The 20,996-nt window shown below is 35.6% G+C and overlaps 1 protein-coding gene across 2 annotated transcripts in view; it reads left to right on the top strand.

The window, feature by feature from the left end:
• The window catches only part of LOC149073489 (uncharacterized), a 67,032-nt gene extending 47,683 nt beyond the window's left edge, over positions 1–19,349 (top strand). For both annotated transcript variants that reach the window (XM_089246642.1, XM_089246643.1), the window contains one exon: positions 16,776–19,349. In XM_089246642.1, coding sequence (XP_089102768.1) covers positions 16,776–18,871 — 2,096 coding nt within the window. In that variant the 3' untranslated portion in view covers positions 18,872–19,349. The remainder of the gene's footprint in view (positions 1–16,775) is intronic.
• The last annotated feature ends 1,647 nt before the right edge of the window (positions 19,350–20,996 follow it).

Below are 20,996 nucleotides of genomic sequence, written 5' to 3'. Positions count from 1 at the left end.
TCGACATGATGGATTCCATCCATTGTCAAGTTTGTCTCGAGAAAAGCTGTTTCTTGATAGATTCAATAAATCTATCAATATAACAGCGAAAATTGAAGCGATGGTAGACGAGGGCGACAAAAACTTGGTTTTTTTTTTTTTTGAGAATTTTTTTTCTCCACAACTACACAACTACACTGTATTTTTATATAAAGTATAACAAAAACTAAATTAAGAAGAAAAAAAAGATTCTGTGGTCTCTTCTCTTTGCCAAGACATTCGTAGGATTTCTGTTAGTAGCTGGCAATGGAGAAGAAGTACTACCTTCAAATTGGAATTTCAATAGGTACTTTGTCCCACAGCTGTTCGCATACTTTTTATTTTATACAATTTTTTTTTTTTTAGGGTTCGGCTTTGACATTTCATTCGGAAGTTCCCCAACTTGACTTTTTTTTATGATTTTATTCTTTTCTTAGATATTTCTTTTTTTTCTTCTATATATATATTTCTTTTAGGTTGTTTCTTTCTTCACATACCTCTCTCTCTCTCTCATGTACGTTCTTTAGCGCACATTTTCTATGTGTTTTTTGGGGTTGGAATCGGTGCTGGCAGCAAACTGGGAAAAAGAGAGTGAGCTACCGCTAGAGCAAACCGCTAGAGAAGAGACCTAGTAGTAGTAGTAGTAGGAAAGAGAGTGAGAGAGAGGAGACAGAGAGAGAGAGAGAGAGAGAGATAAGAAATTTCATCAGCCAGGGCGAAAAAGTGTTTCCAGAATTTTATCTTTGGAACATTAGGCGGCGTTGTGGAACAAAAGAACTTTTCTGTATCTTGCGGGGGTATAGCACACACACACACACATGTAACATTGGCGCATGCTATGGCTTCTGTCAGTCATATTTTTCCCAGGTAGCGACATTCTCTCCCCGAACTAAAAGTCATCAAACCTGATATCACTTCGGGGGGTAGTAGTAGCGGTAGTAGTTTTTTTAGGAATTTCGTGATTTTTTTTTTCAATATATATATATATATACATTTTTTTCATTCCACCCCCCACACCAATGTGACCACCCCTTCTATCATATACCTGTGTCCTCTTTGTTTTCTTTGGACCCTTCCTGAACCTGGCTTATACGATAAATACACCTTCTCAACGCTTATCTTGCTAGATATAAATTTTAATAATAATTTTTGAGCATAAAATAATTTCTCTTTTTTTGTTGTGGTTTTACTGCTGGTAATATTCTCTAAAGGGTCGGGTTTATATCCGAATCTAAATGCTGTTGCAATTTTTATGAGTTCACCCCCCCCCCCTCCCCGTTGTTACTTCACTTGTTCGTGTGATTTAATTTCTTAAATACCATAGTATGCTTTGGCCCGTTATCTAGTCGTGTATTTTTATTATCTTTATAACCTGGGGATATTGAATTTTGTCTACAAAAGCCCGTTCAGCCGAAATCTTTTACATTCTATATGCAGGGCATCCGAACTGCATATTAACGAACTTTACATTCATACAAGTGAGGGGGAAATTCAGAGTCTCGTGATTGGTTGTAATGAGTGTGACGAAGGTAACATTACGTCACCTTTGGCGGCGTTCGTGGTGAAGTTTGAGACGGCGGTAGGCCGGCATATTTTTTCTATTGTACCTATATCGTGTTCTTTTTACTGTACTCATAGGGTTGCTGGTTCTTTTTTTTAAATATAAATTTCAGCATTTTGATGAATTAAAAAAATGAAAATGTTCGCAACTAAACTAAAAAGTAGAGGCGAAATGGAAAAAAAAAATTGCTTTACTGCTTTCATCTTGAGCTTCACCACGAACTTTGCCAAAAGTGACGTATTGCTTTCCTTCGCCATTCATTGCTACCAATAAAGTCGCTTAATATCTCTTTTACTCGTATCAATGTAAAGTTTGTTATGCGTCCGGTCTAGAGGTATCCAAAAGTAGTGGCTTTTAGCAAGAGGACTGCCCATGATGAGTTATAAATTTTAATCGCATTAAAGAGGGAACCCCCTCAAATTGATTTGCAAGTTAATGAAGTTCAATGTGAGTATCATCATGCTCTGCCGACGTCCAAACGGTGTCCGATCTCTTTCCAAGTGCTTTTCCCAGGAATTTGAGGTGTTATTAAATCAACTGCTGCAGAAATACGCGGTTGATGGCTCCACATTACTCTCACGTTTAACAAGCGTTACTGATTTCAATCCAGCTAGCCAAAGCATGCACTCCAACTTACATTGTGTGGTCCACATGATGACTGGCAGTCAGTGCGCGACTGTTGTGAAAAGCGTCTCAAAGCAACTGTTGACAGTGCACTTGAAATATCTTAGCACAAAACTTGGATGGAAAGGTTTAAGTAATACCTTATAGACAGCAGAGCACTTTCAGAACAAAGCATTCGTGGTTCTCTATATGTCACCTTTTGAGTACCTTCAGCCCGGACAACTCGTATTTTAATCATTGTGTATTAAACATGAATTCCGCATAGCTTAACATGCATAGAACGTTCTGCCCTGTTGCGTTTACTCGCTAAGATCATCTCTGATGTATATTGTGCGTATCCCTACTATTTTAACTTGGCATATACTGCACGGTCCAACCCCGTAATGGCAAACCGGGATTATAACGATCCTCCGGATGCAACGACCGAAATTTTGCTCACTTTCCATAAGGTGATATGGCTCAGGGGCGTAGCCAGAAATTTCGTTCGGGGGGGGGGACCAAAATGACAGAACAATGGATTTGGCCATCTTTTTCCCTTTTTTGGGTCATTTTCTCACATTTCGGGGGGGGGGACCAGACCCCCAAGTCCCCCCCTCGCTACGCCCTTGATATGGCTATCTCAGTAGATTGGAACCAAGTTTCTAGTATCTTGGATTTCGTAGCGAGGTTGGACTGTACATTATCACCAAATGTAGCATATAAAAAATTATTTAACTCTTGCCTTTTAAGAAAGTTTAACTCATGAGTACAAAATGCACAAACATCTTCACAATTTAACCATTCAATAAATATTTGTGATGATTTTCCAAGAAAAACCAGAAGGAAAAAAAGAAATTTCGAGTAGATCGCGATCGATTGGGAGAGATTCTGTTTCCCCAAAAGTATCAAAAAATTCCGTTTTCTTTCTGTATGATGCAGTTTTTAAAGTCATTGTTCTGTCTTCAAAAGAGTTGGATTGAACATTTTTTTTAAAAATTTGACATTTCTAAAATTCCCAAAATTTTCTTTAAAGTATCTTATCGTTTTCTGTTTAGCATGCATGCAAAATTTTGCCAAGATCGGTACTTTATTTTAAGATTTTGTATTGAAAATGTATACTGTTGGGATCCCAACTCACAGTGACAATCCATGTTATATACAGTATAATAGACAGATAGTATGCAATTCAAAAATAATTGAGTCTAATGTTGTTGATTAGAACAGTATGGTTCGTTCATAAACTTGAACAGCTACCGATCAAAAATCAAGATGATGCGATCATCCTCGAAAGAAAGTATCCTCTACACACAGACGTATATAAAATAATTCTTCATCTTATTGATTTGTTATAACCAATATAGGAATCGTTTTTTCACGATGATGCAAATCTTATGTTATAACTTATTTAATAAGGAGAAAAACACGATAGTTGGCAAAATTATTGTAGCTGTTTTACGCATATATGTCTTTCTTTTCAGAACCATATATGAGGCTCCCTGCCAAAAAAACAGAAAACCGTGACCTATTAATAAACGAACCTTGTCACACCAATATATTGTCAGCCTAATTATAGCAAGCAAACACTCAGGGTAGCATTGCATAGCCCAACGTAACACGTATTTATACGGCTAGCTGGGAGACCCGTGAACATTGCAGCATCAAATCAATTTTTGCTGACTTATATATATATATATATATTTTAAAAAAGTTATAATTGATTTTCCCACTCAAGATAATGATTAACGTGGCCGTCATTCTAACGGACGAGAGTAAAAATTACACTTATAGGGTATATTGTATATTTCTCCTAGACTTTGAGAATTGGTTTTGTCCAAATTTTTCCCATACATCTTCGACTGCTCACCTCGATTCAGCAACAGAACTGAAGCTGACGTTATTCGCATAATACCTTGCTAACAACGAGCCCCCAAACATTTTCAATAGGGTTTAGGTCAAGCTAGCATATTAGCCAAATCTAGTACATACTTTTTGAACTACTAACCATTGTGCAGTGATGATGTTGCAAAGAAATTCGGCGTTGTTGAATAATTAGATGGATTTGCCTAAACTTTCGTATATACGGCAACAGATTCCGTTTCAGTAGGCCTACATCTTGATGAAAATGTTCATTGCAGATAAAACAAAAGCCTAAGAAATAGATCCATGGGCACTGAAGTCTTCTAACCACGCAATTATAGAGTTCCTCTTAACCTTTTCACACCTGAACTAAAACTGACTGTTAATTTTTTTTGTTTTGTTTATTTGTATGTCAAAATGTCTTTTAAAAGAAAATTAATTAATTAATTAATTTGGGTCGATATCTTTCCTAGGGTCATTTGAATTGAGTACGTACACATGTGTACCTGAGATCTTGACTTAAGGAAAGAATCATTAAAAATCATTTAAAACTGTTAAAAATGAGGTTCGCATATGTGTACCTCTGGAGTGAAGTCATGACTTCTCAAGACTTTCCAAATTTAGTTACGTTTATTTTCATCAGGACTGCATTACACCAACTTCACTGCCAGCTTTAATTCTACACACTTCTTTTAACATTTCCATATACAAAAATTTGCGAACCCGTCCCATTTCTCAGACTTGAATTGATCGAGCTGTACTAAAACGGGATCTTTCGCCATATACAGTCGATTCGCGTCAAGTCAAACTCCGATAACTCGAATGTCTGTCTAGTCGAAAAGTTTTCACTCTCAGCCCCAAAACTTAATCGTATTTGAATGTTAAAATTTTCCCTCAACTCGGAAGTTTCCTTCCTTTAAGTCGAAGTTTTTGGGAATGAGAGAAATTTAAAAAATAGCATTTAGTAATATATGTAGAATTCAGCATTTAACAATAGGATTTGACATTTAACAATAGGATTTGGCATTTAGCAACATAATTTAGCATTTAAAAATAGGATTTGGCATTTAGCAACAGAATTTATTAGCATTAAGCAACAGAATTTATTAGCATTAAGCAACAGAATTTATTAGCATTAAGCAACAGAATTTATTAGCATTAAGCAACAGAATTTATTAGCATTAAGCAACAGAATTTATTAGCATTAAGCAACAGAATTTATTAGCATTAAGCAACAGAATTTATTAGCATTAAGCAACAGAATTTATTAGCATTAAGCAAACAGAATTTATTAGCATTAAGCAACAGAATTTATTAGCATTAAGCAACAGAATTTAGCAGATTCATTTAGCGGATTCATTTATATGCTGGCGAAAATTGAATGGCTTTCTCATAAAGACAAAAAAGAGAGAAAGAAACAGGAAAAAATAATGCACATTTTTGACAGAATAATCTTATACACACTTCATTTATAATTTGCTTCATTTCATGATGATTTGATTCATTTCATTTATCTTTTCGAATTTCTTCATCTCCAGGCATAGGCGCCGGAACCTTGGGGGCTGAGGCCATTTTACCGCCCCCCCCCATAAATTTTGTGAGGTGGCTGGGCCCCTTCCCCAAAAATACATGAATATATAATGGAACGCACCATTCCGCCTCCTGCGTACGGGCTTGAGTCCCGTGTATACGGGACGAATGATGATTTCCAGCCCACTCAATGTTTTCTTCATATCAGTGCCTCTGTCTCCAGTAGTTTGACATGTTTCACTAATAAGTTATTAATAAATATAGCGCTGTTACTTTAATAAATCTTTCCCCCCCCCCTCTGAAATCGGAATTTCCGATATATCGAACTAAAGATAACTCGAAGTTTTTTCCTCTTCCACTGCACATTTTCGACTTATTGAGATTTGACTGTATGTGAAAAATTTGACGAAATCAGCTAATTTTTCAACACTGTAGAATGGCAGTTCATAGCAGCATAGCCCTCATAAGGGTGGGAATGACAGGGCTATAGCCCTGGGGCCCGGGACAATTTTCATCACTTTTTTGCCTTTTTTCACGCTATACATCAACGGTTCTCAACCTTTTTTGACTCGCGGAGCCCTTTTCAGTGTGTAATTTTTCATGGCGGAACCCTGTAGGCCTCTTTTTTTTTTATTTTATCTATTAAATTTATTGATTTATTTATTTTCCTCGAGTCGCCGCGGAACCCCGGGAAGTGCACACGGAGCCCCACGGGCTCAGCGGAGTACCGGTTGAGAACCACTGCTATACATTAATTATAGAAGGGCAAATGAAATGACTCACGGGGAGGAGGTCGCAGATGAACCCAGCGTGGGAGCCCTGCTCCAGGATGTGGGGGGCCATGCATAACAGCGACAGCACAAAACAATAGTTAGCTGTTTCGAAGTAGAGTAAATTAGACGTAATAGTATGTACATACGGCTATGTGACAGCATTATTAGGGCTTATTTGCACTTATTTCCGCGGGCCGTGGCCGGACCAAAAGCGTTAAACGGCACTGGTAATAGATCAGTCAACACATGCTTACCTGTGCTTAACTTCAGTTCTGTTGCAGAATTGAAGCGAGCCATCACAGATGTGATCAATAAAAATTTAAATAATAAATAATTAGTAGAAATTTGGATGGAATAATTCTTAAAAGTGTAGCTGGAAGTAGGAGAAATATAATTTCTACTTTCATTCATTAAAATGACGGACACATTAATTAATATAATAGGAACTATATATATTTTAGGTAGAAAACTAAATATATCACTTTTTTTTTCTTCTTTTTTTTATAAAGTAATAAAAGTAAATCAATAACAAAAATAAATCAATAAAAGTAAGTCTGTGTCTGGAATTTTCCCATTAGTTTTCATTCGATACTAAATTAGAGAAATATGCAAATTTCATTCGCAAATTTTGGATTGTGATGCTTTTTAACGAAAATTTAAGTAGACATTTTAAAATGGAGCATTGAGAACAAACTCTTTATAACAAAGCGTTGATAATATCAATATCTATTGAATATCGATTAAAAATTATAAATTGCAATAAATATTGTACTAAAAAATATTGGATTTATACATATTATTATTAAATTTATCATTCATCAATGAAATTTCGAATAATTTTTTAAGGGGGTGTCATACCTACTAAAGCAGAGGTCTTCAACCTTTTTCTAGTCGGGAGCACTGCCTGTATCTATCATCAAAAGAAGAGCACCCCTTACAGCAAGTTTTATATACGAATGCATGAAATCAGGATTGGTTTCAATCCTTGAATGCGATTTGTAGAAGGTGTTTAATTTCAACTTTGACCAAGTGTTCGCGAGCACGAAATAGGACACGAGCATCTAGCATTCTGGATATTCCAGGGAGCACCATGGTGCTCACGTGCAACGGGTTGAAGATACACCTGTACTAAAACATCAAAAACTATGCTTTAGTAGAAATATTATTGAAAATGTTATTTTACCATTTTTTGGATTTTTCAAATTTGATACACATACTGTATTTTTTGTTACAAATACTATGTCAGCACAATGTCTTACATATACTGTATATATACATTATTTACTTTTGTGCTAATTTTCAAACATTAAGGTGAAAAAAAAATGTGTATATATATATATATATATTATTAACACCTAAAGAAAACTATTCAGTTCTTCAAATGAGGCAAAATATTGAAATTCTATTGACTGTGAATCTTACTTAAAACTAAATGTAAAATTCAAATTTTTAAAAATTAAAAAGAAATAAATGATTTTTTATACATTAAATTGGCCTATTGTATTTATGAATAATCTCAAATCTTTCGCCTCATTTGATGAACTAAAAACAGTTTACTTCATTTTGAATCAATTTTTATCCAATTTCGTTGAGGTCATGCTGTTTTATCGTTACCTAGGTGTTAACAATACATTTGTTTTCTTAATGTTTGAAAATTTGCCAAAAAAAATAAGTATTTCTCAAATATGTAAAACATTGTGTTGACATAGCATAGCGTACACCATACATGCTCAACCTATAGCTCGCGGGCTAAATATGGCCCTCGGAGTCATCTGATGTGGCCCTCGACCTCAGACTTAGTTTTGTAAAAATTAACAAGTCGACATATAAATAGATCACTTGAGTGACTCGCTGTGCACTTTCTCAGACTGGCCAGAGACATAATCCCAGATCACTACACATCATTTGAGTAACGTGTGGCATAGTTCCATAGGGCTTGATTGATCCATAGAACATTTCCAAGTCACTCAAGTGAACTTCAGTGCTGTTCTAGATCACTTAAGTGATCTGCGGTTATTGAATTCGAAATAAATCAGTGTGGTTAAATATTATTTTTAATGGAAATATTTCTACTAGAACATAGTTTTAAGGCTTTTTGGCCATGTTGAAAGGTATGAGACGCCCCCCCCCCCTAAAAAAAGCAGTTTTTATCAAAGCATGCATCGCAGTTCCTAGGGGCGTCGCGGCGAATTGGAGACGACATCGATTTGTGCGCCTATTTATGTTTGGAAGTGATCATTTTTAATGGGGGAAAAAAATGCTACCAAAATATTTTGTGTTGCCACCGACGAACCACTTCATTCATTTAATTTCATACCATACACCGCCCAGGCTCTATCGACCATTGTCAATGACAGTCCACTGATGAACCAAGAATTTCGCCAGGGAGTCGCGGGTGACAAAACTCTGCGAACTCTACTGCCTTTACAAATAAAAATTATTTAAGGCTAGCAATATTTCGGTCTATAGCCCATTTCTTCAATGATGCCCGTAATAATCGAATCTAGACATAAATGAAATTGGCATATAAGCTTAAGGGGAATGTGTTTTTATTTTAAAAGAACCTGTTGTGATACTGGTTATATTCTATTTTTTATTCTATATTGAATGGCACAAAGCAAGCGCAACGAATCGAGGACACGCAGCTTGTGACACGCCTTAAGTTATGCAATTATTATTTTTTGTTTCTCTCACATTCTATAACACAACTTCCCCCCCCCCACTCTTAAATTTTTTTCTATATACAGTATATATTTGTTAGTTTTGGGGCCTCTTGGTTCAGCGACACCCCTTCAATTACTAGTGCTTGATAATATAGGGCACCATCCCTAATGGTCATTTCCGTTCGGCGCTTGTAAGCCCACACATAGTACGATTCTGCTGGGATAAAAAAATATAATAAAATAAATAAGAGACACAGAGAGAGAGGAAAGGATGCCAAGGGCATTTAATGCCATTTTTTTTTTTCCTAATGGAAAAGAAAATAGCAGATGCTACTGTGAACAATTTTCTTTACTGAATCCCATATTACTCGGTCTGTTGAGTGATTCACAAAAATATCAAGCCTGATTCCTGTTATAGTTCGTCAGATTTCAGCCAAATTTACGAACGAAAAAATGTATTAAAGATTGAAAATGTGTCATCAGCACGGTAGAGTACGGTCAAACTCGGTTATAACGGCATTGAAGATTCCGCGGAATTTTGTCGTTGCAGCCGAGGTGTCGTTACAATCGAGGTTGGTGGTTTCAAGACCTTTTAAAACCCATTTTGGACTGTGACGTCGCGTTTGCGCAACGCTTTGTTTAATTTTTTTTTAAAATTAATTTCCATGCAAATTTTTGGAAATTAAATGGTCTAGTCTATTTTTAAAATTTGTTTACGAAGAAATTTAGTTTTTTATGACTTTTCAAAAATGAATTTTTTTGAAATTTTAGCCTGATTTTCCATCTGGAATTTTTTTTTTTGTACTATGGTCAGAAATAATATTTTTTTTAAAATAGAAAAAAAATAGGTTTTTTTCCAATTTTTTTTGTCACATGATATATATAAGGTTTCTCGAAATCATAATTACTAATTATTTTAATAAAATTAATTAATTTATATTAATTAAAAAATTTTAATTGAAAAGTTGCATTAATTCAAAAGAAAAACACGCTAAATTAATGTCCGTTTTTTAATTTCTCAAATATGTTATTTAAGTAACCAGTTACCATACATAAAAAAATTGTACAATTCGGACATGAATAAGAGGAGCGGTCAAAAATGGGTCAAGTATGAAAGATACTCTATGACCAGATGCAATCAAATAGTGTAAAGTATGGGAAATTGGGATCATAAAGTACGGGACATCGTCTATTCTGCCTAATAATGTTGCCAATTGTCGGCGAAACCAATTATCGCTTATAAATAACTCTTGGCGAGAAATGCAATGCTACAGCAAATCTGAAGAGATTTAAAATATATTTCGGGGGGGGGGGGAATCGTAAAGTGAACTAAGTGACATAACATATCATATGTGAAATTAATGTTTTTATATTTATACTCATAATTACTATAATAGTATTCACAATCTATGCAAATTATATTTATATATCCCCGATTTATGAACTAAAGTTTCGTTTGAAATAATTAATTTGAAATTCAAACTTCGTTCGTATACGTGCGTATCATTCTATCACCCTAATTATGGTAAATAATACGGAATAATACTAAAAAAATATGTAAATATGTAATATATGACGTCATTGCGTTTTCATTGTCGTTATAAGCAAAGTTCATTAACATTATTCTGTATTGGAATCAGCCGAAACCACCAATAATTGACGTAATAACCGAGTTTAATTGTATTTCAAAAATTTCATAACAATATAAATGAAACATTTCTCTAATATATCTGATGTAGAATGATCGTAAATTTTTTTACAAGAAGTAATATTTTTAGTGCGAGATCATATCGAATAACATCATTTTATTATTGAGACAAAGGCCTGTAATAAACATTAAATAGCGATTTGATACATAAAATGTTGAAAAGACACGAGAAAGGGCTCCCGCATTATAAAGAAGGTCACGCGGTATCTTTTTCTGACCTTCAAATATCGCCGATGTTGAATTGAAATTGGAATTTTTTGTATCAGAAATAATACTCTAATAATATTGCATTTCGATCTGTACTAAATTTTGACAAGTGATTAGATGCATGAAACGTTGAAGAAGCAAGACAAAGGGCCTCACATCCCAGCTGAGTCCCTAAGATCACCACGGGTCTTCAAATATTTCCAATAAATTATCGGAAAATTTTGCGAGACAAATAATATCTGTATCATCAAGTAATGTGTAATTTTTGTGAGGCTCCCTTTTCTCGTGAGAGCCCCCGAGCCGTGCTCGGGTGGGGCCCATGGGTTAAGACGGCACTGATGCCCCCACATTCTAAAGAGGGACCCGGGATCTTTCTTCGTCCTTCCAATATTCCTGATATTGAACTACCGGAAAATGTTTGAGGCCGGTATTAGGCTGGGATTACACTTTAAAAGTTTTATAGAAGTCCTTTTATGAAACATGAAAAATTCAACTAATAAGCTTATCGGTTGCATTTGCTCGAATACAACCTATTAGCTTAATTGGTTGGAATTCTTAAGTTTTATCAGAGATATTTTATCAAACTCTTATAGTGTAATACCGGCCTTAGGCCCACATCCCAGAGAGGACGCCGGACTAAAGCCATGTTCACCTTCCACTTTTGAGGGAGAGTTGGCATTGTGGGAAAAAATGTGGTTTTTTTTCTCTGTCAGACACCAAAGTGGCTAAAAATGATAAAACCGATAGACAAATTTATTAAATCTCAATTAAACTAAGAGGCACTGACTTGAAGAAAACAACATTGAAAAGGCTAAAAATTGTCATTCGTCCCGTACATACGGGACTAAAGCCCATAGGCTAAAGGCAGAACGGATCGTTGCATTGTATATTCATTAATTATTAGTGGGTGGGGGGAGCTCAGCCCTCTCCCAAAAGTTATTGTGGGCTTCAAATAGCCTTAGCCCCCCAGGTTCCGGTGCTTATAGAGAAACTCAATATAAATTAAAATGAAAAGTTTCTACTAACGCGGGTTTGGATGAGACTTTTTAGACAAACATGGGCTTGTTTTTGACGTGTGTGTGGTTGTGAAATGATTGGAGGACTGTGGTTTAGTGTTGAAATGTGTCTGGATGTCTCTTGGACTGAATAGAGAAAAGCGACGCCTGGCGGTTGAAACTTATTCCGCGTGTGCGCGTGCATACAATGCTATCTTCGTGACAAGGATATGATTTATGAGGAGGCTACATGGCGGACGATGGAGCACCACCAGCTTCTCCGGAGTGGTGAAATTATTTTGACCGCTCTGTCAATCATTTGTACTAGCGACATGATGACCTACCACGATGATAAGATGGATAAATTTGATGATTGCATGGGTAAATCATCCCGCCGGGGAGATGACGAAATGGTAGACGAATTTCGTTGAGATTGCTCTATATACGGATGCTCTCATTAAATATTAACACTACTTGTGATGTGTGTCTCTTCTATCTCTTATTTTCTTCGGCTGTTGTAGTGATCCCGATTATAATTTGGCTATCAACAATAAAAAAAGATAAATTGTGAATACTTAAATATTCTGTAAAACTCCTCTTTTGCGGACAGCGGTGACACAAAAAAAAATTTCCGTAAAGGAGAGGTGACCGTATCTGAGGGCGTTTTTGAAAGAACTTTGAAAAAAAAAGTAATTATTTTTTTGGCCGTAGAAGGGTGACCGCGCATCAGAGGAGTGGCCGTTACGGAGCGTCAAGAGGAGTTTCACTGTATGTGAATTTTATCGAATCCATCGAAAGTACTGACGCATCAGAAAGACACTTATAATGACCATATGACCCATAGTTTTTCAGTCAATCACCGAATTATTTTATGAAAATGTCCCGTATTTCCGACAAAACAAACTTAAATTTTCGATTTTTACCAAAATCAAGGATCAAATTGTTTTCCAATTTATCAATTATATTATGACAATTATGACGAAAAATATGAATATTCCTCTCATAAATCTGTTCTAATAAATACAAATACAAGCACAATGGTCACAACAGGCAAAATGCCTAGGTGGCTGATAAAAGATGCCCATAAAAAATATGGATGTCGAATGTAACCAAAATACAGTAACCCAACTTAAAAGCATATATTTCGAAATAATTAATAATATCTAATACACTGTCCATAAAAAATATTATGGTATGTCTTATCTAAGTATTTGAATAGAGCTTCTCTCGATTTATATCCCAATACGTATATCGTATTTCGTTTTAAACATGTCAATTGTGTTAGGATTCACGACCCCGGAGGTAAGCTATTCCAATTACCAACAACCGTATTAGGGGAAAAAACTCGCTGCGACACTACAACCTGGAATTGTTCCTTACTAAACGATACTGGTTTCCCCTTGTCGAAGCGATTGATTGATGTCTAAGGAATTAAGTCTCTCCAGCAATTGATTGACGACGCAAGAAATCAAGTCTCTCTTCATAGCTCAAGCCTTGTGTGTCAATGAGAGCACGCGTAGCTCTTCTCTGCATCCCCTCAACCAAGTCCAGGGTGAACTAAGGTCCGGAAAAATGGAAGAATGACTTTTGGAGAACGCGAAGATGCCTTTTTAAAAATGAGACCCCGAGAATTCTATTCGCTTGATTACAGCTGAACAATGTTCAGAAAACTTAAGTTGCTCGTCAATAAGGATTCCCAAATCGGTAATTCTAGTTACATCCGAGATAGTAGTACTACTGTATTCAACACGCATGCCTTAAATGCCAGAAATAATTTTAATCCATTGTGATTTGCAATGGTGTTTCATTTCCCGCCATAAAATGTAATTTCAGCAATAATTGACAACTTTGCTCACCTTGGCATCATTTTGCTGTCAAGAATTGGTGATATCCGCATGTTCCCGTATTTTTCTCGAGGGAATATGGTCAACCTACTTATATGATCATTCTTGTTAGTAAATTATGACTATTATATGAATCAGAGCGGAAAAAATCGTTTTTTAAAACCAGCTCGTGTTAAATAAATTATCATTTTTGGAGCTACAAGTTATTTCACGCTCAAACTCAGCTTCATATTAATAATTATTAATTATAATTAATTGTTTCGGATGTTAATGACAGCGAGTCAAAACGTATTAAAATTAATTTTATTTCCGACGACCTTCTCCAAGGCGTTATCCTCACCCATAGTTTGTTTTTGTGCTTTGAACAATATAGTCTTGAATTAGAATAAAGCAGCTGCAGTGCTCGTCGTTATCCGTTCTGGAACTCATGATGAGTGCCGAAACCAAAGAATACCGGGAGAGTTTTTTATACAAGGAAAAAAAATGCATAAAATTTCTTGAAAATATTCATATTTCTTACTTGTGTACGTATATCATAGAATTGGTTAGTTTATGCTCGCTGTACGGAGCCACTCCGTACCTCCTTCGCCGGTTCCACACCTACAGTACTACACCAGGCCGAGCCACTCAAAAATAAGGTGTGACTGACGCGATCTTGTCGTCTAAAACCGGTTTTTGCGTGGCTCAGCATCGCGTAGTGCGGCGGGTCTGTACTCGTCTTCTTGAACTTGTTCTTGTTTAGATCAGCATGGTGCTGCACGGTAGGTCTGGAACCGGATTCGGCAGCGTGTGGTCAAAAATGCTTGTGCGAACCCAGCAAAATAAAATACCATATTGCATATCATATGATAGCTTTTTTTTTTTTTTTTTTTTTTTTTTGTCATTCCACGCAGATGTAAAATCTCTGTTCGCAAAGTAACAGCAGGTTCTACGCAGGTAAAAGAAATTACAGGTCACGTGGAATGTGCACTTTTGTTTAATGTTAGAAATGCGTTGGTCTATCGCCTGAATGTACTTTACTTGTATTTGTGTGACTTGATGAGCTTGCGACTAATGTGGTCAGTGCCAAACGAGTCGGTGGTCAGCAAGGCAATATTTGTCGTTCAGTGCAACAAAGATATTGGTGTCGAGTAATTCGAATGACATGGATTGGAAAGAAAAGCCTTGATCAGTTGATTTTCACGTGCACCAGCCACGAGACGGGTAACGTGGACCCACCTTTAGTGAGCAACTTTTGGTTGCTCTTGTTTCAAACGCTTTTGGTTGAAAAACCGTATTTCTCGAGTATTTTGTCTTACAAACCGAGATGACATAGAAGTATCGTTCATATAGGGAAGTTGTTTGTTTTGTGTAAATAGAGTGTTGAGTTAATACCTGATGAAACATTTATGCTTGTGAAAAGTCAAAATTCAAAAATCAGGGCTGTCTCAAGAGCATCGTGTTCCCACCCCCACCTGGGCAAGTGATGTTCAGATTCCACTTTACTGACTGAAATTACTAGCTAGCTACAGCCAGTTTACATAGTTACCATCGAAAATCACATTAGTAGGTCCCATAATTATGAAGCCCTCCTATGCACCTGAAGCTCCATACTATACGGGGAGGGGGGAAGGACCATGAGCTAAGACGGTACCAGTGACAAGTTAAGAAACATAATCGATGTGTGACTGTGTGTCAGTCGTAGTTTACGTTACCTCTTTTCGGATATTTTCAAACTCTTTCTGGCCATCCTGATTTTTTTCGAAAAAATGTCCACTTCATTCAACGGAGCTTACTCTAAGCCATTATCCTTATTATAATTTAAAAATATATTTCTTTATGTATATAGTGTTAACTATTTTTTAAAAAATTCATTCTAATTTAATGCAGATTTGCTCCGTAGTTTTGCAGTAAAAAGGTTAAAATCGAAATGACGTTTAGCTCTTTAATGGCGAATTTTTTTTCATTTCGGTTAACATATTTTGGCAGTTTTAAGATTTATTGAAAATTATTTTGGTGACACAATTGGTGATATTCCGTATTTATTTTGATAAAATGTAACCATCCTCAGTATGATTGTACAACTGACCACAGCCGTAATTTTGCGGAATGACAAGAGAAAGTTCAATACAGTTTGTCATACTGACCAAAAAAGTCAATTTTAGTTTACCACTATGATGTAAAGACCTAAAAAGCTTTTGACAATAATATCTGTTTATTTTAAATGCCACACACTCGTTTGATATTGATTTTTCCCGCGTGTCAGAATGTTTCTAAAAAAATTTCACGGACTATTTACATCATAATGATTACGATCCGGTAGGTAAGTCGAGAAGAAGTTAAAAATAAAAACGGAGGCGATCATCTAATTTGTAACTATTCATTTTGGGTGGTCTCTCTATTCACATCCAGAAACGAATAACCAAAAAACACGGACTTGTCATCTATTTTGAAGACCTTTGTCAGCCACTGAGAGATCGCGTGACTTCAAATGACGGGCTACATGCCGTTTAGGCATCAACATACACAACATATAGACTGAAGCCATTTATATTTTTTATTTTTTCCTCATCATTCAAAGTGATAAAAACCCATGACATAGAATAGGACATTTGAGAATAGAAAAAAAAAATTATATATATATATATATCTTTAGTTACGGCCAAAAAATCAAGTCAATTAACAAAGATTTTCCTTGTAACTGTTTTTTCCTCTGTTGTTGTCACTGTTATGAGATCGGCAACATCACAACTGAACTCAAAGAGTCTTTATATATTACAAGAAACTTGTTATCCCTTTTATAATCAGTATCTTGACAGCTTAGCCAAGAAATAAATAAGATAATACCTGCTTTCGTATATATCAGTCAACTTAAGGGTTAAGACTAGTAAAGAATATTCACTTGGTTTAACAAGCACTCCGATGTTACTGGGTTCTTGTCAATGAAAATTAGCGTAAAAACCTTCTTGTGTTTTTTGAACGATGAATTTATTCCTTGGTATTTGTTGTTTTTAATTGTTTCTTTTGTTTATTACAGAAAATAATGAGAATGGTATGCCAAGGAGACTGCGAACTGCATATACTAACACTCAGCTACTAGAGTTGGAGAAGGAGTTCCATTTCAACAAGTATCTATGCAGGCCAAGAAGGATAGAAATTGCCGCATCTTTGGACTTGACGGAGAGACAAGTAAAGGTTTGGTTCCAGAACAGGAGGATGAAACACAAGCGTCAGACGTTGATGTCCAAGAACGGAGACGAGAAAGGCGATATGGAAGGTGGAGAGACACCGACCTCGTCGTCTACGCCAACTGGAGCCGGTTCAACGTTATCAGGAAACGAAGCAGAAACCAAGAACGACTCCGCCGATGACAGGTCCGCCACTGAAACATCCTCGTCAGTCGGCAGTCCAGAAAGACCTAAACAGAAGAAGATGAGAACTTCCATAGCTACTGATAATCCACCTCATAATGAACGCTCGCCTTCCTCATCGGCAGCGGCTACTTCTGCAACGGATGGCTTGCAAGATGCTGTATCTCCGGGTTCGACATCTGATCGTCTAATTAGTCTCGATTCAGAGTTAAGCATGTCTGCACAACCTCATCTTCATTCACCCACTACAAGCTCTGCAGACATTTTGACGTCGACGCCTATCAAGAGTAGCCCCATGATGAGCGATTTGAAATCACCCGACAATTCATTGTCATCTAGTCCTCCAACTGAACCGCTGGTGGGTAACATAACAGAGAGACCTCATATGATGTCAAGTGTTGATTCCAAAAATATTAGAATCCAATCACAAGGACTGCATAATGGTTACGGACGTGGGTCAGGAACTACAACAGTTCCCATAAACCATCGAAAACTTAATCAAACCTGCAATATTGATACTGCGATGCCGTACTGTAATTCCCCGTGCAATATAAACTGTTCACCCGTGCCGGCCGTGAACACTTGTCCCGCTTCTAGTCCCGGTAGTTTATATTCTCCGACTATCGGTAATGTGAACGCACAGCAAAGGCCTCCACAGCATATGTCTCCGACTACCACGTACCACAGGACAAGGCAATATTCTTCCGCACTGCCCTACCACGCCGACAGTAATGTTATGACAGGATATGGACATACTGGACACAGAGGCATATCACCGAACAGTGTGCAGAGTAGTTACTGCTACAGATCCATGGCCACAAATCATAATCAACACAGTCAGTATCCTAATCATCAAAGTCAAAACATGGATAACGATTGGGTATCGCATACTAATGGTTATCCAACACCGGTGCAATCAACTACATCATATTATAATAACAACAATGATCAACTGAGGTCCAACGTCAACGCTTGTTCAACTCAACACGGACAGATGTCACATAGCACGTCAGCGGGGATGAATGCAACAGCGCATTCAGTCCAACAGCGAAATGGTATGAATCACCCATCAGTACATGGACGATCATCATACGGGTATCCAGTTGATTCATCAACTCTTCAGAGCCATCACCAGCAACATTCTCAAAACGACTTCGTCCAAGAATACGATAGTGACATCAACCAAGACTACCGGAACTACGACGGGTACGACGCTACTAATGTGGTAGTACAAAATAACCAGTACCCTCAAAGCAATATCAATCCAGACGGATCGGTCTCGTACTGCTATCCTAGCCACGCTACCAGCAATAACAGTTACAGACAGGAAACGTTCGAAGACAGTAATCCACAGGCAATATATTACGATCTGAGTAACAGCACAGCTACTGCAAACCGGGTCCCGGATTACAGCGCGACAGCACCGAAGCAGAATTTCTCACAGGGGAATAATCTGTATGATGTCAACCATACCATTGGAGACACTGCAAACATTCCGAATTACAGTCAACCTGCGGATAATTACAATGGCCAATGCACGACAGACGGAGACATCCCGTTCAATTATTACGATTCCTCGGAAAGTTACGCTTCCAGTAGCAACACAAACAACAACGCCAATAACACAAACACCAGCAACAACACCAACAATAACAACAATGCTGTCAGCAACGGCAACAGTACCACTTGCGGTACCACGGACTTTAACTTTTTGACGCTCGCAAGTGAATTCTCATCACCTGAATACTATCAGCTAAGCTGAATTTGTACATAATTTACACCAAAAATGCGAATACCATACCATGTTCTTACTTCTAATGTGAGTGTTCTCTTGTTACCATCTGTGTCTCTCACAATTTTGTTTTTTAGTAGCTCAAAAAAAAAGCTGTCAAACAGAGATAATTCCTTGCATTTTCGATTCAAAAACTCATCTGCCAAAAAAAAGTGTGAAATATTTCACTTTAAATTTTCAAAAAATAATCAGTGTAAATATCAAAAAAATTCCAAAAAAGTATGTATGTGTGAATATGTACTAAATCATATGAATTGAAAGTTTTAGTGATTCATCATCTCCTCAAATCATCTCCATAAAAATTTCATTTCATCATCAATCAATAATGATTCTGAAATATCGATGGGTAATATATGGAATCTAATTCATGAGATTTAGTATTGATCTTGCTTATTACTGAAGAAATTGTCGATTTTCTTCTAAATGCCAAAAATTTATTTTACAAATTAAGTATTGCAAAAAATTGTTTTTTAATCATAGTAATTTCCTATAAATTTCGATTTTTTTTTGAAATTTTTCATATGTATTTGAATACAAATGTATTTAATTATACGTGTTCTCGTGCAATATGTTTTCCGATTAAAGTGCAATAAATATTTTCAGAGGAAATCAAAAAACAACAAAAATCGTTCTATATTGACAGATTAAGTAAACCGTCGATTTTCTTTTAAATTCTAGAAATATTGCAACAATACATTGATTACAAAATCTCATTTTTAGATATTATTAAATTTCTGTAAATTTGAAATATTTTGTTTCGATAATTTGAATCTTCTCAAGGTACATACGTATAAAAAACATTTTTTATATACATTCATTTTTCCCGATTTCAGTGCAATAAAACTTCATTAGAGAAATTTGAGAAATATATTTTCAACAGGGTACTAGAGTTAAAGTTTTTAAATTAATCACGATTAATTAATTAAATATTAATTTATTTTGTCCAATCAATGTTAATTTAAATAATAATAATAATTTGAATAATTTTTAAATATTTTGTTTTTTCAAAATTTACATACTTAAACCTCTTTTATGTTGATTTAAAATATTTTATTGTAAACAGTGTCTTGTGAGCTATTTTTTTGTATTAAGTGCCGTATTTGAAAAATTCTAAAAGTTATTTCACACACACATACAATTTTAATAAAGTGTAGATTTCTCAATAATTCAAAATGGGAAAATTTTAGACATTTTACTTGTATATTCGTATATTTTTCAATCATAAAAATAATTTCCTATAAGTTTTCTTCAACTTGCGCGTCTAATTTATTTCAAGTTATGTATTTTTTGAATAAAAACATATTTAATTATACACATTTTTCTGCATTTTTCCCCCGATTTCAGTGCAGTAAAAATTAAAAAAAAAATTTAAACAATTTAAATAAGGCATCGATTTTTGAATGAATTGAGATAAGTATGTTAGAAAATCAATAATTTTATTTCATTGATTTCCGTTCTGTGGCATTAGCAACCGCTATATCGGGGTTTTGATACAATACCATAGGTGATTTTACACTCGGTGATGATCATAACAGATAACTTTCCTACATTAAATTATTTTTTACAATAAAGTTAATACTAATTGATGCGATTGTTTGAATTTTTTGTTGAATTTATAAAAAAAAAAATATTTAGTGTTATTATCATGTGGAAATTTTTCGATTTAAATTATTGGCATGTTTTATATGACCCATATCCATTGATATTTCTCTTTCTGATCACAAGGTGAACAATATTATCATTTTACTCTCATATTGTATCACAAAACATTTTACTTCACCAGTGCAATATATAAAAGAAAAAGCAAGGAATTTATTTTGCGCTTTTACATGTGATTTTAAACTGGTGTAAAAAAGAGGAATAAATACAAAAAAAAAATGAAAGAAATGTTCATGTATATTATTAAATACTTTCATTGCTGTGTAGATAGCATATGTGTGTATAGAGCTATTATATATATACATATATATATATATAAATGTCATTCATCATGATCGGAGATATTATGGAATAATATGTGATGGTTGGTAAACTACCAATTGTAGATTTTTAGATTTCGGCTATAAAAAACCCCCCCCAAGTGATCTCTGGATCT

This window comes from Pholcus phalangioides, unplaced genomic scaffold, assembly GCF_987345545.1.
Source record: "Pholcus phalangioides strain wild (caught in Gottingen) unplaced genomic scaffold, Ppha-v1.0 ptg000017l_1, whole genome shotgun sequence".
Lineage (NCBI taxonomy): Eukaryota > Metazoa > Arthropoda > Arachnida > Araneae > Pholcidae > Pholcus > Pholcus phalangioides.
The sequence above is the reverse complement of the archived record's forward strand: the minus strand, read 5'-3'. Positions and strand labels throughout refer to the sequence as shown.